The sequence below is a fragment of the Megascapheus bottae genome, chromosome 10 (genome assembly GCF_031878675.1).
Source record: "Megascapheus bottae isolate mThoBot1 chromosome 10, mThoBot2.hap1, whole genome shotgun sequence".
In the NCBI taxonomy this organism is placed as follows: Eukaryota; Metazoa; Chordata; class Mammalia; order Rodentia; family Geomyidae; genus Megascapheus; species Megascapheus bottae.
In genome coordinates this window covers 51,687,587-51,714,234 of record NC_143518.1, presented here as the reverse complement: position 1 = coordinate 51,714,234, position 26,648 = coordinate 51,687,587, and the positions used below count along the sequence as shown (strand labels likewise).

Sequence of the window (26,648 nt, the reverse complement as noted above, 5' to 3'; positions counted from 1 at the left end):
GTCCCCGGGCACCGGGCGGGAAGGGGAGGGGTGGGGAGGGGAGGAGACGGAGGAGGGAGGGCGGGAAGGAGGGAAGGAGGCAGGGGGCGGGCTGGGGTGGGGGTGAGGGGAAGGCGCCCCGTGTGCAGCCCGAGGAGCGCTGGGAGGGAGGGAGGGAGGGAGAGGAGGGCGGGCGCTCGTCGTGTTCCCCCCCTCGCCCCGGGGGCATCCTGCAGAACCTCTCCTCGGAAATCCACGGGGAAATGGCAAACAGGATTGACGGGTTTCGCACGCCGCTCGCTAGACACCGCCGCTCATTTCCATAACCGTCTGCGGCGACGGCGGCGCAGCGCCCGGGTCGCGGCGGCGGGACCTGCCGGGACCCTCGCCCGCCGCGCGCGTCTGCGGCCACCGCCGACCGGGCCGCGGGGCCGGGATCGCGACCCGCACGAGCGCGCTCCGGGCGGCCGGGCTGGCGCCGAGCGCACCGCCGACCCGCGGCAGCCCCTGCGCGGCGGCCGCCGCCTCCCCGCTGACCCCCGCGGTAAGAGCCGGGCCGGGCGCGGGCTGCGGGGAGGGCGGGCGGAGGGCGAGGCCGGGTCTCCGGGGGGCTCCTGCCCGCGCGCGCGCTCGCGCACCCGCGCCACGCGGCCTCCCGCGCGTCCCCCAACGCCGGGGCCGCCACCGAGGTCCGCGATCGGTCCGAGTGCGGCCGGAGCGGGACGGGCCCCCACCCCGGCGGGGGGACGCGGGCTCCTCCGGGGGCTGGCGACCACCGTGGCTCCCTTCCACCGGGTGGGAGCCTTGGTCTCCCCGGGCCGCCCCGGCTCCCGCCCGCGTGCAGGAACCACGCCGGGGCTGGGGACAGCTGCTCGGGGGAGACCCCGGGGCTCTGGGGGCGGCTCGGCCCCTGGTCCGGAGCTCGGCTGGGGAGGGGGGTGTGGAGGACACCCCCGGGCCGGACGCCGCCGCGTTGGCAGGTGGGGAGGGAGGGGTTACGGATGTCAGGAGCGCGCGATCTCCAGAAAAAAAAGAACCGCTGCGGGAGCTGACACCTCCCGTCCCCGCCACCTCCGCCCCCGCGCCCTCCTCCCGGGCTGCGGAGCCGCGCGGCGGGCGGCGGCGGCGGCGGCGGCGGCTCGCCTGTCCTCAGCTCACCTCCCCGCGGGCCGAGGCCGCTGCCCGCCGCGTCCGCGCCTCCGCGTCCCGTCCCCCGCCACCCCCCTCCCAGCCCCAGCAACTTTCCCGAGGGTCGGACCGCGGCCGCCGGCGTCGCGGCCCGGGTGCGGGGCTCCGGGCCGCGGGAGGGAGGAGGAGGGAGGGGGACGGACCCGGACCCCGCCGGCCAGCGTCGCCCGGACCTCGCCAGCCGCCCTGAGTCATCCCCTGGGAATCCTACCTTTGGCGTTTATTTCCCTTAGAAGGAAACTTGGTTTCTTTCGATCGAAAGGGAGAGAGAAAGAGAAGAAGAAAGGCAGGAGGGAAGCGGGAAGCGTAAGGACGCACTTAGCCTCGGCGAGAGGCGCGGGGCTCCGGCACCTTGGAATTCGACTTGCCTTTGTTCCCGCGTACTTGGGTTGTTTACTTTCCCCTGCGGCCACCGGCTGGACTCGCGCTGCCCACCGGCCAGGAAGGGGCTCGGCGGGAACCCCTGGGGGAGGGCTGCGCGACCTGCCGGGAGCCGCCTGCCGGCGACGGCTGGGCCCCTCCAGCCTCAGCTCCCCCTCCCCCCCACTTCCCCCCTTCGACCTGGCCTGGAAGAGGCCGCCAGCACCCGGGCTTCATTCTGGAACCCCTCTATTCTCAGGAGCCCTCCCCCACCCCCACCTCCCCCCCATGCTCAGAGACCCAGCCTCGAGCCCTGGGCCTCGCCGGAGGCCACAGCCTCTGGACCCGGCAGGCAGGTGGACGACAGGGACCTGCAGGAAAGCCACACCTTGTCTTTTTAGAAGGCTTGCCCCTTCTACCACCACCTACAGACAGGTTGTTGAGCGCTTGTAGGGACCGTGTCGAGTGAGGGGCTTCATTCCATGGGGTGGGTGCAACGTTCCAGGGCACCTGAGCTGCTTTGGAAATGCCAGTTGCTTTCCAGGCTTGGAATCGTTTCCTGACTGCTCTAATGCTCTGAAGATGTTCTCTAACTGCCAATGACAGGTAGGAGGGAGGCCGAAAAACCCATGACCCGGGGCTGAAGTCAAGGTGCTACTGAGTCTGTAGTTACGTTTACCTGGGGTCAACCGCAACTGTTAGCATCATAATGGTTCCACGGGAAGAGCAAGCCCAACTCATCTGCAAAAAATCAAATTACATACACATGCATGCCTTGAGGTCCAGCCTTCAGCCTTCCAAGGACCCTTGAGAGATCCCTGCTCTACTGTATCCACTTGCAGGACAAAAGACACAGGAGCCTGAACATAGTAGGTTAAGACTTCCTTATTTTGACCAATGTGCAGACAAGCACACTTTAGCAGCTCCTTTTGAATTCACTCAATTCAGATGCTAAGGAAGAAAAATGTATGTGTATACGTATACATTTATATATGTGTGTGTGTGAGAGAGAGAGAGAGAGAGAGAAAGAGAGAGAGAGTAGTGCCTATATTTAATATTAACAGCATGTAAATTTGTAGACTTGAATCTCTGAATACCATAGCAGGATTGTAATGTAAATCACACGCAGAGAATACTGAGTTTGGCTCCCTACATAGACTACAAATAAAGATGCACATTAAACATTGAGTGTTCAGTGCTGTACAGTCCAGTGTTTCTTCAACATTAAACTTGGCTTCTTCATTTATTAACATCCCAGAGTAGTTTAAATAGACTAGGAAGACTCAGTTGCAAAATCTCCTCCTTTCACTCCCAAATAATCCTAGTTCATTCATGTTTTATTCAGGCTTACATAAATCACTTGCAGAAACTCAGCCTTTCTCTTTTAGGGTTTTGTGTGTAACAGTTTCCGATTCAAAAAAGAAAGAAGGAGGGGGGGTGAATAGCTTACTGAAATTAGATGTTGTAAACCAAAGAAACAACTAATATAAAAACTACAGATGCCACCTTTCAAGTTCCAATGCGTAATGATGGCATTTTATATGCTAGAAACAATACTAACAAATAGAAACACTGAAATTCTTAACAACCAGCAAGGCCACTCCCCCCAAGTCATTAAAATATAAACAACCTCTGACTAACATACAACAGCACAAGGCTCCTTAATGTCCTATTAAGCAAAGGTAATTGTGACTAGAGACCTGCAAATGCCTTTTTTTCTAAGGGGCCTGGCTTTGTCAACCTGTACATATAATAAAAGTTCTCGATTTTCACAGAATTCACCATCAAAGTGAGTTGTAAACTTAAAGCTGGGAAATATTGTTGTCTTCAATCAAAGACTTCTGATTTCTAATTTTTTTTTAAAAAAAGCTATGATTTGCTCTTGGCAATATCATTTCCCAATGTGATTGTCTCCTAGAATAGGTTGAAAGATTGGGCCATTTCCCAGGAGTCTTCTTGGGAATAAAGTATCATGAGCTCTGATACCTTGCTTGGATACAAAATTTGAGGGATGCTAGACAGGGATGTCTGCAAGTGATTTTTTTTAACTGAAGATTCAAAGAGAAAAAGAAATGTCAATGTCGTATCTCACCATTTCATGATAAGAATTAGCTAAAACACTCACTCCCCGCCCCTTCCTTGCAATATGGTTAGATGTCTCTTCCTCCCTTCGGTGGTATTGGAACTGAAGCTGAGAGGGCAGAGAGAAGGCAAAGGAAAGAGCCTTTGCTGCCAGGAGCTCTGCTCACCAGAAGGACTTTATCTCTTTAATGAGGCCATTCCCCCTTTCCCTGAGCCTTTGCCTCCTTTTACTTGGAAACAGACCTTTGCATAGCTGGGAGAGAATAATGGTTTCCTCCAAGACAAAGATACAATCATCCTTTCTCCATAACATTACATGCCATAGAATTTGGAAAAGAAAGAGCAAACTAGACTCTTAGTGTATTTTTGAAAGACAATCTTCAGAAAGCAAGCCTGGCATCACATCCGTGACAGTTCTTCAAACCGCAAAGTGAAAGTGGAGACTTGAGTCTCCACAAGGAATAGGCAGTTAGCAAGGCTAACTGTTACCACTGCTGTCACCTCTGGTCTGTGGGTCTTTTTGCTGAGAGAGAGAGAAAGAGAGAGAGAGTGTGTGTGTGTGTGTGTGTGTGTGTGTATGTGGTCCTGGGCTTGAACTCAGGGTCCGGTTGCTGTCCTTTTTTTTTTTTTTTTGCTTAAAACTGGTGCTTTTGGTGGTTAATTGGAGATAAGAGTCTCACAGACTTTCCTGTCCTGGTTGGTTTCAACTGCCATCCTCAGATTTTCTGAGTAGCTAGTAAACCACCAGTGCCAGGTTTGGTTTTTTGCCTTGATAGCAGACTCTTCTCCCTCACACTTGCCCTTGACCCTGCCTTGACCCTCATGAAGGACCAACTGAAAATATTTATCCCTTTTGGCAGCATCTTCATCACCTAAGGGGGTAGGGGGAAGGAGAGGCAGGCAGCAGTACTGCAGAGACATCTCATCTCCCTGCAGACCCAAGGGAAGGGTGTGAACTGGAGAGAAGGGCAGTGATGTGTGGCCTCTTGGAAAGTTCCTGCCTGCGTCTGGGCTTTGCAGTTTAAAGAGTTGTTGGCTGCCTCTGGCCCCAGAGCCCTGGCTCCTGTTTAATATTCTGCCTGCTTGGTTGATGTTGTGCTTGGCTCCTGTGGGACTGCAACTCACGGCTGGAAACTGGAGCCAATTTTCTGTCTTCATCTAGCAGTGTTTTGACTGGAGGCAGATCCAGTTCAGGCCGATCTGGGCTGGTGGAAACAACTACCAAGTGTGTGTCTGCTTCCCTCTGGGAGGAGAAAGTGGAGGGAGCCCCAGCGTGTTGTAGAGACGGGGACAGCAGCAGACTGAACCTCAGAGCATCAGTTGGGATTAAGGTGGAGATTGCTGCCTCCCCCGCCCTTTTGATTTGATTGATTAGTGGATTTCATCAAAGGAGACTCCCAGGGGATTGACTAGAAAATTGATTTTGCCTTATTAATAGAAAAGAAGAGCAAGGGTTTTTGGCCTTGCCTTTTAGTGGTACATTTTCTGCCGGGAAGGTCAGGAGGAAAAATGTGTTTAGAAGGCAAAGCAGACAGCTGCTTTGCCTTCTGAAGAGGGCTGAGGGGAATGTGAGAACAATAAGGAGTGGGGTTTTAAAGATCCGCCCCTGAAATGCAGATTACGGAACACAGAGGCTGAGCTAACAGCAGCCAGAGTTTGCTCAGGTTTTCTGGGAGGGAGGGGGAACAGGGGGAGGTCAGATGGTTCAGGGTGAAGGGGAGGACCTGGAAGTCAAAGTTTCCCAAAGCCAACAGATGAAAATGTCAAGGCCAGCCCCTGGCTAGCTCTTGATCAGAGCTATTTTCCTTTTCTTTTTTTTTCCCACAGATCTGAGGCTGTCAGAGATGACTCTGGTTCTGTCCATGAATAGATTCTGCGAGCCCATTGTCTCAGAAGGCGCTGCCGAAATTACGGGGTACCAAACACTATGGGAGGCTGACAGCTACCGAGGCCCCAGCCCTCCAGGGCCGGCACAGGCTCCTCTGCAGGGAGACCGGGGAGCCGGCCCCCCACTGGCAGGTATAGCTCTAGACCCTTCTGCTCTCTGTGGCCACACTGGTGGGGAGGTGGTATTTCAGGCGCCCTTCTGAGCCGAGAGCTATTAATGCTTCAGGGCTGTCTGTACAGTCATCCTAAGGCAGCCCTGGCTCCTGGGAGAGGACCAGAAGTGGTATTTAAATTACATTCCAACCTGCGGCTCCCAGGGCTGCGGGTGGCCTGAAAGTCATGGGGCTGTGTTTCTAACAGAACCAATCCAACTATTGAAAGTCAGAGTGTGGACTCTGGTGTTTTGTTCTGGTTTTTTTTTTGTTTTGTTTTTTAATCCTAGGGAACTATGTGGTTTTCTAAGCTGCACAGGCCTCCTGTGCTCACAGTGAAACCTTTATCCCATGAAGATGCCATGAAATGATCTGCAGAGGGGCCACAGCCAGGTGTCTCTTCTCTTTATAGAACAGAGACAACTGACATATATGTGTGTGTGTGTGTGTGTGTGTGTGTGTGTGTGTGTGTGTGTGTGTGTATTTCTTTAAAGAAACTAAAATATAAAGCAAGATTCAGGGAACTCTTGTGCCAAAAAGAGGGGGGGGGGATTAAGAGCAATTTGTAGTCTAAAAAAAATAAACCCCACTTTATTTATGGTTGACATGTTCCAATTTTTAAGAGTGAAAAGAAGTTTAATTACCTCCAAATTTAAATTTTAAATATTTAAATTTATATATTTTTAAATATATTTTTATTGTAATTAATAGAAGGGTTACAAAATTTATATTTTAAAAGAAGAAATGTCATAACTCCAGTGTGCAGATCACCATTTGTTTACTAAGCTAGAGCCAATAACACAGAAAGTAGTTTGATTACCAGTGGTTCTAAATAAAGATGTATATATTTAAACCGTGGTGGTAAGTGCCTTAAGTAATGAAACAATTCGAAGGACTGATATTATTTCACAGTTGCTCCACTCTTCCCGTTTTGGGATTTTGCATGAGCATAGAATTGAGTCTGATTATTTAAGTAAATGCAGAAAGATGTCATTGTTTTTTTCCAATGAATTGCTGAGAAGTCTTGCCTGCTCTGGCTCACAGGATTCCATGTGATAGCAACTATTAAAGAGAAATGTTTATTTTTAATCAGCACATGTACACACAAAGATAGAGCCAACTATCTTCTAGAAGGAACGGAAATGAAAGTATTTTGTTTGGAGAACCTCTGGCAAACCGCATGTCATTTGTCATATCTGATTTATTACCACAGGATCCCATTACAGGGGAATTTCAAATCCTCTAACAACATCCAAGATCTCATACTTTAAGAGGAAATATGTGGAAGAAGAGGATTTCCATCCACCACTCAGCAGCTGTAGCCATAAAGTATGTTTTTTTTAAGTCATTATTTTTATAAAGAGTTTAAGCTATTTAGTAACAGTTGCTTGATCTACTTCCAGAAATTAAATTGTTCCACCCAAGCAATGAAAATGAACCACTTCTCCGGAGGGCCTCATGAATGGTTGTCACTTTTTTTCCCATCCTGTATTATTTTTCATGAGTACTTGAAGAGAGAGTCCAAAAGAGATCCTCCACCCAGAAATAACAAAATTATAGAGTGCCATGGAGTTCTTTTGTATTTTTGATTTAAGTTGCATGGAGGACTCTGGTTACTCGGTGCATTCACGTGTAGGAAATGCTCTGGTTCTCTCCTGCCATTCTCTCCCCAGTCTGAGATCTTACTTGGCCAAGGCTACTTACTTCTGTGTGTGCCCCATTCACCCACCTATTAGTGCCAGGCTCACCATCCCTTGACAAACCGCATGCATTGCAAACATGTACTTCTTTTTATATCTATTCCATGGGCTCAGTTTTTAGAAACTAAATTCTTTCTCAGGAAGAGACCAGAGCTCACTTTTTGTGGGGGGCTGGGGGGGCTATATAGTAAGAAAATAATACTGAGGGGAGGGCCTGGGGTGTGGCCTAGTGGTGGAGTGCTTGCCTAACATGCATGAAACCCTGAGTTCAATTCCTGGGTACCACACCCATAGAAAAATCTGGAAGTGGTGCAGTGGCTCAAGTGGTAGAGTGCTAGCCTTGAAGAGGCTCAAGGAAAGTACCCAGACTCTGAGTTCAAGCCCCAGGACTGGCAAAAAACAAATAAAAATAAATAAGTAAATAATACAATGGGGAAAGTGAATAGGATGGTGAACTCAACATGTAAGGTTTTGAAATATTACTTACATTTGTGTATATATGTGCATATATATTTGTATATATAATATATATGCATATATATGTATACATATTTGTAGCCTTTTTCAAAACCCTGCTGGTTTTATCAAGGAAGGTATATCCCAGCCATGGTTGCCTGACAGAGAAAGAGGGGCCCTGCTTGCCTCATCTTGCCCCTAGACCCCATCCTCATCCTTTTATATGTTGTTTTTGCTCCTGTTCATATAGAGACAGCAATGTATGTTGTCAAGTACTGACCTCCTTGCGTGTGTGGTTTCTGTCCCTGCCTTTGGTTGGTCTGGTTGAATTCATAGCTCCTCAGGCTATGCCATGAGTTTTGGTGCTCTTCTTTTTGTTTTTAATTACTTGGGTGAGCCACACACAGCAGTTTATTCTGTTGCTCTGTGTGGTGGCTGTAGTCTTCTTCTAGTTGCTAGTGGGTTTGCACCAACTATCACCCAGTGTGGGTGTCAGACAGGACAGGAGTGAGTCTTCTCACAATCTTCTCTGCATCCTTTCTCTCCTGCCTAGCTCCAAAAGAAAGTCTTCTTTGGTCCTTCAGCTGACAGATCCTGTCTGAGTCCGAGCCTCGTTAATTATTATTGTCCTTTCTTAAGCAAGTATAATTGCATGTATGAACTTCAGAGGACAAAGAGGAGTGATCCGAAAGCCAAATCTCATGTTCCTTAATGGCTAGACCACACTTGGAAGCACACCCATTAGGACCTAAATCTTGGCATCTCTTAAAAAGTGGTGATTGCTCTGCAGTGCATGAGTGCATGCATATTTTCTTGCACACACATTTTTAAAAAGTACCCATAAGCTAGGAGCTGGTGACTCATGCCTTGAATCCTAGCTACTCAGCAGGATGAGCTCCCATTGTAGTTCCAAGCCATCCACACTACCCTGGACTGCGAAAGCTAAGGGACAGCACTCAGGCCCTGAGTTCAAGCTCCAGTACTGACAGCACTCTGCCTTGAAAATTCTCTGATTCTTGGCCACACCACTGTGCCAGGACAGGGTGGGGGAGCATCTGTGGCACCGGAGTCAACCTCCTTAACAGACCACCACGGGGCAGAGAGAGGAACAACAGGAGCCAGACGCTGACAAGAATAAACTATACAGTGGTGAGATTTTTCTTTTTTTGGTAGGGGTCAGTCATAGGGCTTGCACTCGGGGCCTGGGTGCTATCCCTGAGCTTTTCTGCTCAAGAATAGCACTCCGCCACTTTGAGCCACAGCTCCACTTCTGATTTTCTGGTGAATAACTGGAGATAAGAGCCTCATGTACTTTCCTTGAACTTTCCTGCCAGGGCTTGTTTTGAACTGCAGTCCTCAGGTCTCAGCCTCCTGATTAGCTAGGATGACAGGTATGAGCACAGGCGCCAGGCAAGTGGAGAGATTTTTTTTTTTTTTTTTTTTTTGCCAGTCCTGGGCTTGAGCTCTGGGCCTGAGCACTGTCCTTGGACTTTCTCAAGGCTAGAGCTCTACCACTTGAGCCTCAGCACCACTTCCGGCTTTTTTCTATGTATGTGGTACCGAGGAATTGAACCCGGGTCTTCGTGCATGCTAGGCAAGCACTCTACCACTAGGCCAAACTCCCAGCCCCAAGTGGTGAGATTTTTAATGTTGTCCATCTCCTAAGCTTTTCTCTTCCCTTTTTTTTACTTTCAGACCATCTCCATTTTTGAGGAGCGAGCCCACATCCTTTACATGTCCTTAGAAAAGCTTAAGTTTATCGATGATCCCGAGATATACCTCCGAAGATCTGTCCTCATCAACAACCTGATGAAGAGGATCCACGGAGAGATCCTCATGCAGAACAACTGGTGCTTCCCCGCCTGTTCTTTCAACGGCACCTCCGCCCAAGAGTGGTTCATGGCCCAAGACTGTCCTTACCGGAAACGACCGAGGGTGGCCAAAGAGGAGTGCGAGAAGTTCCATGCCTGCTGCTTTTACCAAGAATGCGGTGGTCACTACCTAAATTTGCCCCTCTCTGTAAATGCTAGTGTTGGAAGTGCCTCCACCGCTGCCTCCTCTTCCTCTTCAGCTTCCTCTTCCTCTCCCCCTCTGCCTTTGCCGAGCTGTTCCCACCAGGTGGATTTCCACGTAAGCAATGCACCCATTTACAAGAGCGATGGCCAGATACCTGCCAATGAAATCTTTGTCACTAATGTCAGGTCGCTTGGTGTCCATGAAAAAGCCAAATTAAATGATGAGAAAGCAAATAACGAGACCAACAGGAATAATGACCCCCTCAGCCATGAACCTGTGGGAAATGACCTTGATTTTGAATGCAAAGGCCAATTTTATGATTACTTTGAGACTGGATATAATGAAAAAAACAATGTGAGCGAGTCTTGGAAAAAATCTTTAAGGAAAAAGGAGCCTTCGTCAACTAACAAGCTGTGCTGTAGCAAAGGAAATAAAATATGAGCCATCTTCTTACCCAAACTTTGAAGCATGCACAGCACGATCAATTAGTTCCATAAATTTTATTTTGAATGGATTTTATAGTTTTGTACAACCGATGAAATTATGCCATGAACATGCCATGTCGTTTTCATGCCTGGAGAGCAGATTGCAGGGAACATCTGTAGTAGGCATCAGTGAGCTACTTAGAAATGTGGTGATTTTTGTTTTTGTTTTTGTTTTTTAAACCAAGGAAACAATGCTTGATGCAATGCTTAAAAGTATATCTTAGTTTTCTTACCAAAAAAAAAAAAAAAGTCAGTAGAACTAGATTGGGAGATAATGTGACCTTGTAATATTTTTAATTGTCTCCCAAGAAGCCTGTCACTAGATAAGAAAGTTCAATACATTTGCCAGTTAAGTGGTTCTTTGGTAAGCAAATCAATATAACCAGCAAAAGATGGTCTGCTTCTTCAATATGATACAGTATTTTTCTTCTAAATAAAAGACTGAAGACAGAGAGCTAGAGGAAATGGCTTCACGGAGCTGTTCATTATTTGTATCTGACAGTCTCTCTGTGACAGAGAAAAGTAGTATGGGACATAATGAGACACCCGTTTAGGGAAGCAATCAACAGTCTTGGAGAGGGGTATTCCCTGGGAATTCCTGACTTCGCTGTGGCTGACGGGTGATGACGCTTTTAGTGAGGTGGTATACAGGGCGATTTTTGGTGCCTTACTTTCTCTTAATTTTTGCCAATGTGAAAATTAAGGATAAATCAGAGTTATAGCAGGGATTTAACAAAGAGGAAAAGAAAAACACGCATTATATACACACAAACAAAAACAAAAAAACACAGGGTGGATCTGTATGGTTTGGAAACTGTTAACTTTGAACTATTGTGTTCGACTTTTGATTCAACATCTCTATTCTTTTCTTTTTATGCCCAGTTGCTTTGGGTTTGACATGGGGAAGAAGGCTTAGAGGAGACAATAGAGAAGAGAGAAAGAGAGAGAGAGAGAGAGAGAGAGAGAGAGAGAGAGAGAGAGAGAGAGAGAGAGAGAGCGCGAGAGAGCGAGAGAGCGCGCCAGAGAGCGCGAGAGCGAGCACTAGCGCTTAGAATCCTGCACTGGCTGCTTGAGAGTTTCTGTGGTAACAGTCTGTTGCTGGGGTTTGGGGTTTTTTTGGGGTTTGGGGTTGCTTTGTTTTGCTTTTGTTTTCTCTTGTCCAATGAAGTTCACGAACCCCGTGGCATGCATTATCCTTTAATCTGTTCTTTGCATCATTTCACTTGTTTAGATTATAAAAGCATGTGGTTTTTTATATATGACTTTTGCTGTGGATTAAGAAGCACAATGTTAAGAAATGATGTGGTGATCCATAAGGTTTTTCTCTTAAAGAATGTAAAGATGTTTGGTTATTGAAAAGTTATTTTGGAGAAATGGGACTTGGGGGGGGGGGTAGAATGGTGACTCTGTATGAATTTGGCCAAGGCTCTTCTCCATTTGCAAGAGTGTTCAGGGTGGGGCTCTGATCACTCCCTCCACGAAACTACTTTCTATTGCCAATATCACTAATTGACTTGGGTCTTCACAACAGTACTTCCCAGGAACCAAATGCCGAACGGAGGAAGTAGGTAAGTCTTCCCAGTTTCTCCAAGATAAAGCTTTGTTCTTCTTCTGGCTATTAATATTAAATATGGGTCTCATTCATACAGTGTATGAGTTGGATCGTTTGGACAATTGTCCGCAAGGACCAATTTTTAAAACATGTTCTTGTGTTATAGCTAAATAGTCTAGTAATGTTTTGTCCTTTATTTTCAATATTTGATAAACAGTTGGTGTTGAAAATTTAGATGATAGATGCTTGTATATGAATGTGTTGTAATAAAGTGAGGTTTTCTTGATATATATTTATTAAAATGAACAAAATTCATTGTTTTTTCTGTTTTATTTTAAATGGATGTTAGCTATATTTCTCATTTCCATTAGTCTCTCTCTACTGAGGTCGGGGGGGAATGTAGGGAAGGATGTTCAAAGCATCTAGAAGCTAGTGAATAGGGACTACAAAGGAATTTTCAAAGTAAGACTCTTCAAGAGGCCAGTGTTTCAAAAACAGTCTTAGTTTAGATTCTATTTCTGTTGCTTAAGAAGCACGATGTTCCGGGGCCGGGAGTTTGGCCTAGTGGTTAAAGTGCTTGCCTAGCGTGCATGAAGACCCGGGTTCGATTCCTCGGCACCACATACATAGAAAAAAGTCGGAAGTGGTGCTGAGGCTCAAGTGGTAGAGCTCTAGCCTTAAGAAAGTCCAAGGACAGTGCTCATGCCCTGAGCTCAAGCCCAGTACTGGCAAAAAAAAAAAAAAAAAAGAAGCACAATGTTCCTAAAAGGTGCAAATCAATAAGGAACTATCTTAAAGAATGTAAAGACGCTTGTTTGGGTCAAGTTTCTGAAAAACATTTGTAGCATGAAACTGTAAGTATTGAACCCGAGGTGAGTCCCTCACAAAATGTCTTGTTAATTAAGAAGATGGCCCCTGTGTAAATGAACAGAACAGCTACAATTATTACTAGAAGTAGCCTATATAATGCACATACAACGTTATTCTTAGGAGCTAAACTTTACTTGAGGAAAGGGAAAGCTATTTGGAGGCTAATTCATTTGTCAACTGCAGCATTCTTATGATGAGCACAATACTACACGGAGATTTAATTATGAAAAAAGTGACTCATTCTTTTATTTTTAAGAGGCCTAGCCATCTCGTGTATTCTTGATAGCCAAAGCAGGAACATGATGGAGTTGTTAATTTTCTCTTTAAAAAAAAAATAGGAAGAAAGAAGGAAGGAAAGAAAGAAAAGGATTGTTTTATTGAGAAAAGGTCTTACAGTGTAAAGCAGGCAGGTTTCCAGCTCCCAGCCCCCCTGTCTCTGTCACTTGAGTGCTGAGATTATAGCCAGATACCACCATGGGTGAGTAGGTGAGCTGCAGCTCACGCTTTTCTGTTTGATAGAACCTACTAGAATTGCTCCTCACAGCTTGAGTTAAGACCTTTGGATCCATCAGCATAAAAATCTGTTATTGCCAGCTATATTGTCTTCATGGTGTTTCCAGCATAATAAAAGAAATATCCTCCCAAATGACAAAAATCATGCTTGTTTCCAGCTTGAGACCTCTAGTGGCATTGCCATTTCTACCCATGTGACAGAAAGTTAGATTTTACCAGAGGGACCAACATATTCCTTTGCAGTAAGTTAAATTCATGGCCTGAGTTCCATAGGAGGGACTTGGAGAGGTGGAGACAGACACCCTCCACTCTGCTGCTAGCCGCCAGCATTTTGCCCCTTATGTAGTTGCATGTCCTTAACCAAAGCCTTCATCTCTGTCTCTAGTCCTTCCTTCTGAAAGTTAGGTAGGTGGTTGAACAACATGATCCAGCAAAGGTATCTTTAAAGAACAACAATGTCATATGCTTATGCTCTAAAATGCCCTGTTTTCTTTTTCCTTTGGGGCCAGTACTAGAACTTGAACTCAGGTCTTTCCATTCTCAGTTGGCTTTTTCCACTCAAAGCTGGGCTCTACCATTTGAGCCAGATCTCCACGTCAGGCTTTTCCTGGCTAATTGGAGATATAGAGTCTGTCACATTTGTCTGCTGAAGAGGACTTCCCAGACTGACATCCTCAGATCTCAGCCTCCTGCGAAGCTAGATTATAGGCATGAGCCACTGGCAGCCAGCTAACCCTATTCATTTTTTTTTGTTTGTTTGATTTTTGTTGTTGTTTTTGTTGTTTTGTCTGTCATGGGGCTTGAACTCAGGACCGGTGCTGTCTCTGAGCTTTCTCACTCACGGATAGCACTCTACCACTTTGAGCCACAGCACTACTTCCAGTTTTTAGGTGGTTAATTGGAGATAAGAATCTTACAGACTTGGGGCCGGGAGTTTGGCCTCAAGGCTAGAGCTCTACCACTTGAGCCTCAGCACCACTCCCGGCTTTTTTCTATGTATGTGGTACCAAGGAATCGAACCCGGGCCCTCATGCATGCTAGGCAAGCACTCTAACACTAGGCCAAACTCCCAGTCCCTAGTCACTAATCTTTGACATGATCTTTCAAGGCAATAGAAATCAGAACCATTACATGATATTTTGTTAAACAAAAGCTGAAATTAATCAAAGTATATTTAGAGCTCACTAATGTCATCAGACATAGCTTCCACACGCATTACAAACCTGCATCCAGCTGCACTTGACCTTTCTGTGTGTCCAGAGGTGAGCACACAGGACATGTACAAGACATAAGCATAAAGAGACACCAACCCCACAAGAAATATCACAAAAATTTCTGTGTGATATAGCCATGCCTTGATGCCTCAAACACATTGGAGCAGGAAACACTTACAGAAATAATTCATTGTTTAAATCCATGTTCATGATAGCTCTGTACATTCGAAGTCATTTTATTTATAATTAAGTGTATCATCCATCGCTGCAGATTTTTACCAGGCCTTTTTGAGGACAGGGATTCAGTGTGGTTTAAACTAGATACAGAGCTAACCCATGAAGAGAAGAATAAAATGAGTATTTACATTAAGAAGACATAATGTATCGTTTCTAATCACTTCTTTTAAGGTTGATGTTCTCATTTGGGGCTTTCAAATAAACACATTAAGGGTTTGTGAGTTGCTACAAGATGGCTCTGTTGCTTTCTTAGAGTTATAACACATCAGCAATGCATATACTCTTCACACTGCTAAAAACCTCTGTTTTATGTGATATAGCTACATGACCTGGGGTGAAACTGTTACTAGTTTAGAGATCGCTCCCAGCCCTGGGTACATGCCATATTTTCACTGGGAGAACTCACTTAGGAAAAGTACTTGCAAAGATGTAACTTATGAACACTTGAATCTCGCATCCTGCCATAAAGTGCATCAGCAAGTGAGGTTAATAAAACATGCTGTTTAAAATAGTCTGTAATTTCCTGTTTCTGTATTTCCCTTCAGTATCTGTGACAGGCTGAAGAGGGATGACTAAACGCAGGGAATTTACACTAGCTAGTCTGGTAGTGTTTGCAAACCAACGCCAGGAGCTGCTTCATCTTTGGTAAACAGTACTCTGGTGGGTTGTGGATAGTTGGTGCGCGCGCGCGCGCGTGTGTGTGTGTGTGTGTGTGTGTGTGTGTGTGTGTGTGTGTGTGTGTTTTCTTCTTCCCTTGGTGTTGATCTAGTTTAATTTTGAAAATGCAAATTACTTATTCATCACCTAGAAAACCCTGCTTTTGACCACAGTTGAGCCTGACAGAGAGTATGGAGATGTATTAATCATATCTTATGAAATTTCCATATCTTATGAGATTTCAACCCCGTTTTTAACTATTTTCCTTCGGTGGTACTGGGGTTTGAACTCTAGGATCTTGTATGCTTGCTATGAAAGTACTTTGACCATTTGAGCCAGGCCCCCAGACCAGACCTTGTGAATTAGTTTTCAGATAAGGTCGTCTATATTTTTGCCTGGGGCCAACATCCTCCTATTCGTGGTTACTGTGGAGCTGGCAACTATAAGTTCACTTGATTTATTGTTGAAACAGAGTCATGGAATGTTGTTAAATGTTTTGCCTAAGACTGACCTCACATCATAACCCTCCTGATCTCAGCTTCCCACATAGCTGGGGCTGTAGTCATGAACCATTGTGCTCAACGCAAAACAAGCATTTTATGAAAGGTTATCATTGGAGGGAAAAAATACACAAAGAAAACAATCTGCAGAGACAGAAGCTGTGATCTGTGCTTTCTACCAAGATCCCCCCCAAATAGCCCAAACTTTTAGGGGAAAAAGATAGTTGTATTCTTGACCTAGCTACCCAGATTAGCCTGGCTTTTCATAGACGCTGCCTCCCTCTGCCTGGTTTTAAGGAAACAGCTGGATCTTTGCCTCCATAGTCAAGCTGTCCCATGAATTGGATGTGATGCTTCCAGACCTATTTTTACAGTGACTGTAATGAACTAAGGTCAGAGGTGGCATGACCCTTGTATCCTTGTACTCAAGAGGTGTGGAGATTACTCAAAAGTGCACCTGCACAGAATGCAGACCCCTAAGCTGTACAAGTCACAGTACCCGTGTGTGCTGGACCAAGAAAAAAATGGCAAATTGATGAGCTATGCAAGAGGCTTTGGGAAAAGGTTAAGGAGTTGATCTGTGAACCCATAGAGTGGATGAAGTCTTAGAAATATGATATACATTGCAGTGAATCTTTCCTTTTTACTGGCACCAGGGTTTGAACTCCAGGATTCACGTTTGCTCCACTTCCTTGCTTGCTCAGCTGGTTCTCTACCACTTGAGCCATGCCTCCATCCCAGTTTTTTTGCCAAGTCTAGCAGTTTTCTGCAAAGGCTAGCACTGAAACAGGATCCTTCAGATCTCAGCCTCCTGAACAGCTAGAATTACACATGTGAGCCACTCTGTCCATTGGATCCAGTTTCTGGAACTCCCTAAAAATGAAAGATTCCCCCCACCCCATGCCTTTGTCAAGCCTCTTTATGAAGACAAGGGAAAAATTAGCAGCTAAAATTTTGTCTTCATATGTTGGCAGGATTCACGACATGACTTGTCATTCTCCAAAGCTGGGAGTCTCTCATTGCTCTCCAAGTCCATCAAACTCCATCAAGCCATCTCTGTGACTAGACACAGGCATTGGCTCAAGGCATTTCTCTGTTTGGTCCAGGCACAGTAGGTTTCTTGTGAAATTAGAATATAATGAAAGGCTAACAACACGGAGCGTGGAGTCTAGTTGTCTGAAGGTAATCCCAGCTCAGTCATGTACCCATACTACCTTGGCCTTGGCCAACACAATTATACCTCCCACTGGCTTGAGTTCTTTGATTGTACAGTGGATTGGCTCATGGTATCTACCTCATAAGACTGTCTGATAAGAATTAGAGGCTTTCATACTGGAGAAACAACTCAGTGTGTGTGTGTGTGTGTGTGTGTGTGTGTGTGTGTGTGTGTGTGTGTGTGTGTGCATTCCACATGTGCAATAAGTGTGACTTTCTGGGACTTCAGTGGGGCCCTAGAGGCCCTGCAGGTAGGCCTATTGGTACTTAGACCTCCTTTGGCAGAAAGGATCGAGTCCCTTGGGCTCTCTATAGCAAGCTTGAAATTGAATAAGGCTGGCATCAAATTTGGGCTCCCAGGGCTTTTAGACAACTACAAAAGTCATCACTGGTATGTCTGAGATATGTTTAATGTTCCAAAAAGTTTACTGCAAGTTTCCTTCAAGTAGCTGCACACAAGAGCCCATATCTAATTTACCTTTGGCTGGAATTAAATCAGCTCTGGGTTCACATCACAATCCGAGAAGAAACTGACTAGGAAAATGAAGGCATTGTTCTTAATAAGTGCAATTTGCTTTGAGGGAGAATATTCTAGAACATGGGCTGTAGTAAGGAAATAAGAGGTCTTCTTTGCAAAGGAAAAAGATTTCTTTTTTCAAAAGCCACTTATTGGACTCATCCCAGGTTTGCCAAAATTCAAGCTGGTTCTCAAATCTAGTTTTTGTTGTTTTTGTTTTTTTGCCAGTCCTGGCATGAGCTCTGTCCTTGGACTTTCTCAAGGCTAGAGCTCTACCACTTGAGCCTCAGCACCACTTCCAGCTTTTTTCTATGTATGTGGTACCGAGGAATTGAACCCGGGTCTTTGTGCATGCTAGGCAAGTACTCTACCACTAGGCCGAACTCCCAGCCCTAAATCTAGTTTTTAATGTAGAAAAAATATATGTATTAAGTTAAAATTTTTGGTTAATTTAAACTCTAAACTACTTGTGTAATGGAAGCTAAAGCAAGTTTCTAGATAATTGTAACTTTTAGGGCTCGGCTTTATCATAAAATAACTAGGGTGCTTTTTTTTTCTTTTTGTTTTAGTTCTTTAAGTAGTCGTACACAGGATTTCAATTCAACATACCAGTTTGTGAGTACAGTGCATCTAGACCCATGTCAATCCTCCCATGGTTTTTTCCCATCGCTCCCAATCCCACCCATCATCTCACTTTTCCTAGTTCCATTTTCACATATGTACCTTGAATAATATTATGAGTGCATTCTCCCACCCTTCCTTCTCACTGGCCTACTCTCTTCCCCTTGACCTCATCCCCTGCCCCAACACCTCAAGTTCAAATAAGTAGGATATAATTTCCACTTATAATGCCTAAGTTGAGACAGCCCATCAACAAAGAGATGGTTATTGCTCTTTCAAACTCTCATTACCACCTCCTTTTATTGCTGCCTTTAAAACTCAGCCTAACAATAGCTTCAACACAGGATGCCATTTAGAAAATTACGTTCCTATCTCTTTCTCTCTGTGCATCTTCAAGAGTGATGATACTCTCTGATTGTAGGGACCCAGAAATGAAAACAAAACTGAGCTGTGTGGTTTGAGAACAAGAACACCCTCATATTAGTCTAATAAAATGGAATGTAAATGTTGCACCTTAATACCTGCTAACAGGCTCCTCTCTACCTACCAGGCTCCAAAGGTCATGATTGATACCAATGGTTGCCATTTGTGCCCAATGAGAGAGTCTCCAAGAGGCCAGAACATCTCATCCTGCCTAGGGAAAGAAGGTTGGTGGCCTCCAGACTCTTGATCTCTTGTTGGAAAACAAGCAGACATTTGTACTCCTAGTAGATGCTTATTTTCCCCAATGAGTAGAATTCCAAACAATCAGAAGGACCAATTAGAATCCTCACCAGTCCAGCCTTGACCTTGCTGGATCCAAGAGAACAATAGACCACAGACAGGCTGTAGCTCTCTGTCTTGAAACATTATCTGCCCCTGTACAGAAAGAACTCATCTGAGTGTTTGATTGAATGAATATCTAGCTATACATGACCAAAAACCCTGAATCCATTTCCAATACATTGCAGATCAAATAACATTTAACTCAATCATTGTGATTCTTTTTAAAGTGCTTTTTTTTTTTTTTTTTTTTGCCAGTCCTGGGCTTGAGCTCAGGGCCTGAGCACTGTCCTTGGACTTTCTCAATGCTAGAGCTCTACCACTTGAGCCTCAGCACCATTTCTGGCTTTTTTGTCTATGTATAAGGTACCGAGGAATCGAACCCGGGTCTTCGTGCATGCTAGGCAAGCACTCTACCACTAGGCCAAACTCCCAGCCCCAGTGATTTTTATTTTTAGTTTCTTTCACACACTTTTTACTTATTGCCTTAGAGTCTGTTGGACTGATCAAAATGAGCAGTGCTGTTTCTTAACCAAGTTAGTGGTAAAAGCATTGGATTCAAAGTGAGATGAAGCCATGCCCAGCTCTGCCACCCACAGACTGTCTAATCGCTAACAGCATTGTCCATCAGTCAAATGAAGAAACTGAACTCAAAGGACCTCTAAGATTGCTCTTTTCTGACCCTTATATTCATGACTCATACAACCAGGAATCTTTCTGAAGATCTTCATTTGAATTTTCTGTTTCCATATCTTTTCTCCAAGATGCCCTTTCCTTACCAAAAAGACACAAACTGCTTCTGGATTTTATTTTTATTTTTTTAAGAATAAAGATTAGTCAGACACTGGTGGTTCATGCTAAGAACTGAGGATGGCAGTTCAAAGCCAGTCTGAACAGAAAAATCCATGAGATTCATCTCCAAATAACAATAATTTTTAAAAAAGAAAAGAAAAAGCATGCCTGTAATCCTAGTTACTGAAAAGGCTGAGATCTGAGGATTGCAATTGGAAGCTAGCAGAGGCAAGAATTTCCTCTAGATTCTGTGGCTTTGTGGTTCGTACTGGTAGCCTTGAGCAAAAAGAACTCAGTGATATAGCCCAGGCCCTGAGTTCAAGCCCCACTATGGACAGGAAAAGAAAAGATAAAAATAAATAAAAGCTGTGAATGGAGCTGTGGCTCTTGAGTGGAAAAGCTAAGGGATCAGCCCCAGAATACACACACACACACACACACACACACACACACACACACACACACACACACACACACGTCTATGAGTGTATTCTATTCAGACTGGCGTTCTTCTGCACGAGGCTGCCAACCTATTGTCTGCAGTGCATTCCTCTAGACAGGCTTAGCCCTTCTCATCCTCAACCCCGACGCTCTCCTCCCACTGGAGCGGCTCCCCCTCCTCTCGCCCCCCTCCAGCCCATTAGCTCCACACATCCGGAGCCAGCCAGGCACAAAGCTGCTCCTCCTGGCGCAAGATTGCCCTCTCCTTCCAGCCGGCAGCCAGCCCTGCGCCACGCAGGGGGGCACCCGTGAACCCTCTTCGCCTTCACGTTGATGCGTAATAAAACAGCCCACTTTCCCCCGGCTTCTTCTCTTTGATGGAGACAGTCCTTGCAGCTGTGACTATAACTGCTTTCTCCTTTCCCTTTCCCCCCACACCAGCCAAGATTGTATCCCAGAACCCAATCAGTGTCATTTGGTGGTGGGCCAAGTGCTTCCCCGGCACGAGTTTTAATTTGGGGATCCCCGGAGGCTACCCTCCACATCTGTAGCCGGCCTGGTCTTTCCTCTCCCCTTCTTCGCTCGGGGGGGGGGGAGGGTTGGGGGGAGAATGAGCTGTGTGGCCCGGATGGCGCTTGCCTTTCTTTTCTTCCGCAGGGCCACGCAGGAGTCTTTTGCGTTTTCTTCTTCAAGCCGGGGGCCCCCGGGAGGGCGGGCAGCCCACCCCCTGCCAGCCGGGGGGGTGGGTGGGAAGGCAGGGTAGAAAGTGTGGGGCGGCTCACCACCCGTCCAGACCCGGCCGGCCTGCGCCCCCCCCCCCCGCCCGCGCGCCCCGCCCCCACGCTGCCAGCCGGGGGCTCGGGGCGCTCATTGTGCGGCGCAGGCAGCTGGCACCAGCTGCGAAGGGGAATTAGCATAACAAAGAGCCGGAGCGAGCGCCTCGCCGCCCGGCGGGGGCTCAGCCGAGAGCCCCGGGGGGCTCGGAGAAGCCCCGCCGTCTCTAGCAGCGGCAGCGGCGGCAGCAGCGGCGGCGGCGGAGGCGCACCCCGAAATGCCTCGCTGGAGACCCCTCCGTGCTGCAGGGTCCAGGCCTCCGGGGGACTGGCTCTGCTGGGGTCCCAGGGCGTCCGCGACGGCGTCCCGGAGTGTGTGTGTGCGCGCGCGTGGGTGTGGGCGAGGACGCGCGCGCGCGTGGGTGTGAGTGTGACCGCGCGTGCCACCGGCCCCTGGGGGACTCGCCCCTTCCCTGCCTCCCCCACCCCCGCGCCCGCCCTGCCAGCCCTCCTTTGTTCGGTGCTTTCCGGAACCGTCGTCACCTGCGCTCCAGCCAGGCTGCCTCCCGCCCCGGAGGAGCAGGAGCGCGGACTGGACTCGGAGGGGCCCACGCCGGAGCCCCCAGCGTGGGCCTTTAGCCCCGAGTGACCCGGAATACCCGGCTCCCACCCTGGCCTGGAGCGAGCGCCGCGGAGCCCGGGGCTGCGGACCTGGACGCTGGGCCTTCGCCTTCCCTGGGCCCAGGTCAAGTCCACGCGCCCGAGCGAGGGCACCCGCGTGCTTGCCCTGAGCCTTTACAAACGGCCGGGAGGAGGACCGGGCTCAGTGAGGTGTCCTCGGGAATCCACAGCACCCCCCCACCACCACGCACACGTTCTAGAAGGCTGGGCGACCTCTGAAAGGCCCGTGGGGCCGGGCGAGCGCGGGCTGGGAGAGGTCAGCGTGCTGCAGGGCCGAGAAAGCAGACACGGCCCTGACACATCTTCTACAAAATGCCCAGGGCGTCTTCTCCGGACCCCAGCTCCCAGGCCCCTCCCCGCGGGGAGGAAAGGTGACAGCCCGGGCCGCCGGCAGCCACCACGCCACGCAGGAGCTGTCGGCAGCTGCGCAGCCCCAGGCTGGGTGGGAAGGGGGCGAAGCAGGAGGAAACGCTGCAGTCAGGGACTCCGGGGCTTGGGGACCGGGAAGCAGGAGCGCCTCGGTGTCTCTGCCTGGCTTCTGGGCCTGGCCTGTGAGCTCAGCGGCTTCCTCCTTGTGGGAGCCAGGTGTCTGTGAGCCTCTCACCCACTTGGCGACCACAGTGCTGGCGGAGGGAGGGAGGAAGGGAGGGAGAGAATAGAAATGAGCCTGCCAGACTCCAGGAAAGGCCAAGTTTCCCCACTATGCAGAGGGCTGCCGCCTTTCCAGCAGCCATGCAGCACCTTAACATGACCAACTTCCAGAGGAGCCTGGGTTTCTGGGCGCCCCTGGCCCAGGCCCCAGCACCCCTACTCACAGTCTGGGAGACACAGAAATGAAGTGTCTGGAGGTCTCACAGACCCCCAGCCTGTTCAGCCTTGCTCCCAGAACACAAAAGCCCACTTGCTGCTAAACCTGAGTGCTTAGAGGTTGTGGGTGGCAGCATCCGTCCCCAGAGGGGCCCTGGAAAGGGGTGTGGGGGCGCGGGGAAGGGTGATGTTGAAGTCCTGTACTGGGCCTGAGCATCAGACTGAGTTCGGAGGGAGACTGGTGAGTTGGTGGTCTAATGGGTGGATGGTGGCTGCTGTTGTTATTAAGAGTTCACAATTCTCGTAGGTTCTAACAACTGTGTTCATTCTCAATAAATGGTTTCTTAATAATCGTTTTAATTAGCAAAAAGGCTGTCTTATTAAAGCTAATTAAAGGCAATTTGGGAACCTTATTTTCATACAATCATAAAATTAGAGCAACAAGAGGCTGGAGAAATGGGAAATGTCTCAGCTTCTCTGCAGAGTGGGCAGAGAGGAGCTAGGAAGGGTTACTAACCCCAAGCCAGGCCTGTGGGGAACCAGTGCTCAGGGTGTGAGCTAGAGCCCCTGACTCGGGTGTAACATCAACTTCTGGGGACCGCCTGCAGGGAGAGTTCCCTTGGTCCAAATCCTCCAGCAGGATTTTCAGGGTCACTTGAAGTCCTACTTCCCCCAGGCCCCCACTCTCCCAGTGTGTTGTCACCCTCCTCCTACATAGACACCGCCATCACATCTCTACCAGGGCACTTGCTGGATCCAACCCATCAGACCTCACTCCTGCCAAAGTTGTGCCCAGCCATTCTGTGACAGGTACCTTTCCATCTTCCTCTGGGGTCATGGAGCCTCCTAGGCCTTACTTTCAATGGCCTCCAGCCCTTAGTTCAGGCTACTTGCCCAATGCTACCCATGGGGGAAAACTTCTACCCCACCCATGACCGTCTTCACGTCCCCTCCTGCTGACCTGGGCCTCAGCTTCACCTCACCTCTTGCTTTTCACTTAGCCTGGGATCCCCTCCTCCTGTCCTCACTTCATAAGTCACCTCCCCTGGAGGCAGACTTCATATGGAGCCTTCCAGGGTTATTGTAGCTTTTTCCATGATGGAATACTAGAATCATAGATTAGGGAGAGGCGAGCCAGCCTTTTAGAAAATGTGTCCTTTGGGAGCACAGACCTGAGTTATAATCCTGGCTGCACAGAATCCTGGAAGCTGAAGAAAATGCTTTCACTCTGTCACCTTTGGGGTCCTGGTGGGTGGAATGAAGCTAATGACAATACGGGCATAGACACAGGTAAGTTGTTGGGATGTGTGAATACTGTGTGGAAAACCGGCTGCATGGCACCAGGCACTGAACACGGATCTCCACTGACCATTGTTCTACTTCTACCAGGCAGCCGTTCCCAGGAATGCGATTTCCTGGGGACCTGAATTCGGCCTCCCCCAGGCCAATAGCGAATCTAAGATCCAGGGCATGCCTTTTTCCAAATCCTTAAGATGGGCCTCTTTTCTGGAGTCTATACACTTGCAGTTCATATGCAGAACGGCACACTGGGAAGACATGAGATGAACTCAGTTCCTTGCCTCTATTGAGTTCTCAACTTCCGTCTTCCATGGACCCCCCTGTAACAAACCCTGTAATTCTGGCAGGAACCCCACGGTTTAAAAACACATCCTATCACAACACTATTTTATCTGTCCCCCCCCCCCCAGCATACCACCTCCCAGCATCCTCTGGATACAATCTTAACCATGGCAAAACTAGTGTTTAGATGCCCATTCACCAAGTAACTGCTTAAGTAGAGACCTCTGCCATGATCACTGCAATTATCCCCAGACCTTATTTCCTTCCTCACCAGAATGCTGCAAACCTGTGACTTTGGGCTGCCGACAAGCAGCAGCCACATTCACCTACCAGGAGAAAAGCCCACACAAATGAACCAGCAGAGCCCCACATTAGCAGGCACCATGGTTATTTCCCCGTCACAGCCAAGAAAGGGACTTATTTCCTGTCCCTGAGCATCTGTGACTTTGTCAGCCCCACCACAGCTTCCACAGGGACCGGAGCTACCCTGACATGTATGATTAAAGCCCCAAGTTACACGGCAGTGGCTGAGCTTTCAAGGAGACAGAGGAAACCGCACAGGACCCCTGGGGCAGGACACAACGCTGCTCCTCAGAACATTCCTTTTAAAAAAGTTGTCATGAAATCCAATTAACCAGCTGGAAGGCCAGCGTGGGCAGGCCTCCTCGGGGTTAATAAATAATAGAACATGCCCTGCATTGCAAGGGGTACCTCTCTTCTCTAAGCTCAGAGGCTGTGACAAGCTCTCCCAGCAGGAAGAAACACTTTCCACCGCCATCCTGAAACTTCTGGGGGTCCAGCAGTGAAGGTCCGGTAGAAGGACCCCACACATACACCATGAGCCACCAATTCATCAAACTGATTTCAGGAGTGCGGGGACAGGAAGGGTGCCTGTCCTGAGGGAGTAGAGCATCAGGGTAAGGTCTGGAGCTTTGCTTCCAGCTCCTCTTTCCTGCTTTCCTGACCCCTTGGATAAGCTTTCTGCTTTTATTAGACCAGTCAGCACTGTTAAGCAGAAATACAATTTCTACTGTGGACATGGATCATGGTTCATATCTAGCTGAAGCAGGAAAGTCTATGAGATTCTTCTTTCCAATTAACCAGCAAAAAAATCTGGAATGGGGCTGTGACTCGGGGTAGAGTTAAGCTAAGGGATAGTCCCCAGCCCCCAAGTTCAAGCCCTAGTACCAGAACAAAAAAGAAAGGAAAGAAAAAGAAAGAAAAAGAAGCCACGTACTGGCAGCACATGCTTGTAACTCCAGCTACTTAGGAAGCTGAGATCTGAGGATCGTGATTTGAAAAGACACACACACACACACACACACACACACACACACTTTAAAAAAAAAGATATTCAAATAAGCAGGTGAAGTTCATTTTAATGATCTATTTTATTTACCCTAACATATATGAGATATTTTCACTTCTACCTGTCACTAATACAAAAATTTTGAATGAGATCATGTTCACATGTATTTTTGTTTTGCGCCATGTCTGAAATCTGGTGTGTACTATTTATTCATTTTTAGCACATAGCAATCAGGTCAGGGCACATTGCACACACTTGAAAAGTGCAACAGAGCTGAGGTGGATATAGATCACAGCCATTCCTTGAACAGGAAATGATGCAACAACTGTCCAACTCCCAGGCACAGCCTTCCCTCCCTGCCCTCGAGACACCACGTACTGGACTGTTGGGACCCCATCTCTTTCATCCAAGTCAAGGCCACGGGAGCACAGAAGGCCATCAGAAATGCTACCACTGCCAATGTCTGCCAATGAGATTCCTTCCAACTCCAAAGGACAAGAGTCTAGGGATGAACCCTGGTTTATGCCCTCCTGCTGCCAGGGGTAGGATGCTGTGTGAGGCTATTCTCTAGTGAGGAGAGCCAGGCCTGGGCAGGCAGGTCATGAGAGGGTGTGGATTGTATAGTCAGTGGTGTTTCTGCTGCATTTTAGGAGCAGAGAGCTCAGAGCCTCGAATCCTTTGTTACCAGAGAAGAAGAATGTGGGTGGCAAGTAAAATCTTGTCTGAGGAAAATACTGGCAGGAAGGAGAGCTGCTTGCCCCAGTCATCCCCAACCGCTGTGCCCTCCTTTGATACTGTGCCTGCTGCCACAAATGCAGACCTGCTGGTGACAGCCACAGCCCTTGCCAGGTGGGTGTGATCGGATGTGGATGTCAGCAGCCGCTAAGTAGGCTGCAGCTGCCTGCCTCTGCATGCCCCACACCTGAGAGCACCCCAACAGGGAGTGAGTCCTGGGTTCACATGTTCTGAACTCTAACTTTAGATGGGTGGGTTGAGAAAAAGGAATGCTCTGGAGAGGGCCCCAGGCTGAAGCCGACGTCAGTGTCGTTCCTGTCATACTTGTCCTTCCCTCCTGACTGCACTCTGCTCCCTGTGAAACAGGGGTGAGGGATGGGAGGGGATGTAGGAGCACTGGCTTGTCCCAGACGACGTGTCCTGACTAGAGGCGGATGCTGCTAGGCGCACAGAAGTGACATCCCCTTCCTGGAATTGGAACAATGGAGCACGATGTGGATTTGGAGGTGCTGGTGGCAAGGAGAAAAACACCCATTTGTTCAATTTGTTAAGAAACTGGGGTTGAG

The 26,648-nt window shown here is 48.0% G+C and overlaps 1 protein-coding gene across 2 annotated transcripts; it reads left to right on the top strand.

Moving 5' to 3' along the window:
* The first annotated feature begins 452 nt into the window (after nucleotides 1-452).
* Nucleotides 453-11,230, top strand: Sertad4 (SERTA domain containing 4). 2 transcript variants are annotated; one of them, XM_090339925.1, is made up of 4 exons: nucleotides 453-523; nucleotides 5,437-5,628; nucleotides 6,862-6,977; nucleotides 9,500-11,230. In XM_090339925.1, exons 2-4 carry the CDS (start codon nucleotides 5,454-5,456, stop codon nucleotides 10,259-10,261), a joined length of 1,053 nt encoding a protein of 350 aa, XP_090196051.1. In that variant the 5' UTR covers nucleotides 453-523; nucleotides 5,437-5,453; the 3' UTR covers nucleotides 10,262-11,230. The 2 variants fall into 2 exon arrangements, with proteins under 2 accessions (XP_090196051.1, XP_090196050.1); XM_090339924.1 differs by lacking the exon at nucleotides 453-523 and adding an exon at nucleotides 2,308-2,396.
* The last annotated feature ends 15,418 nt before the right edge of the window (nucleotides 11,231-26,648 follow it).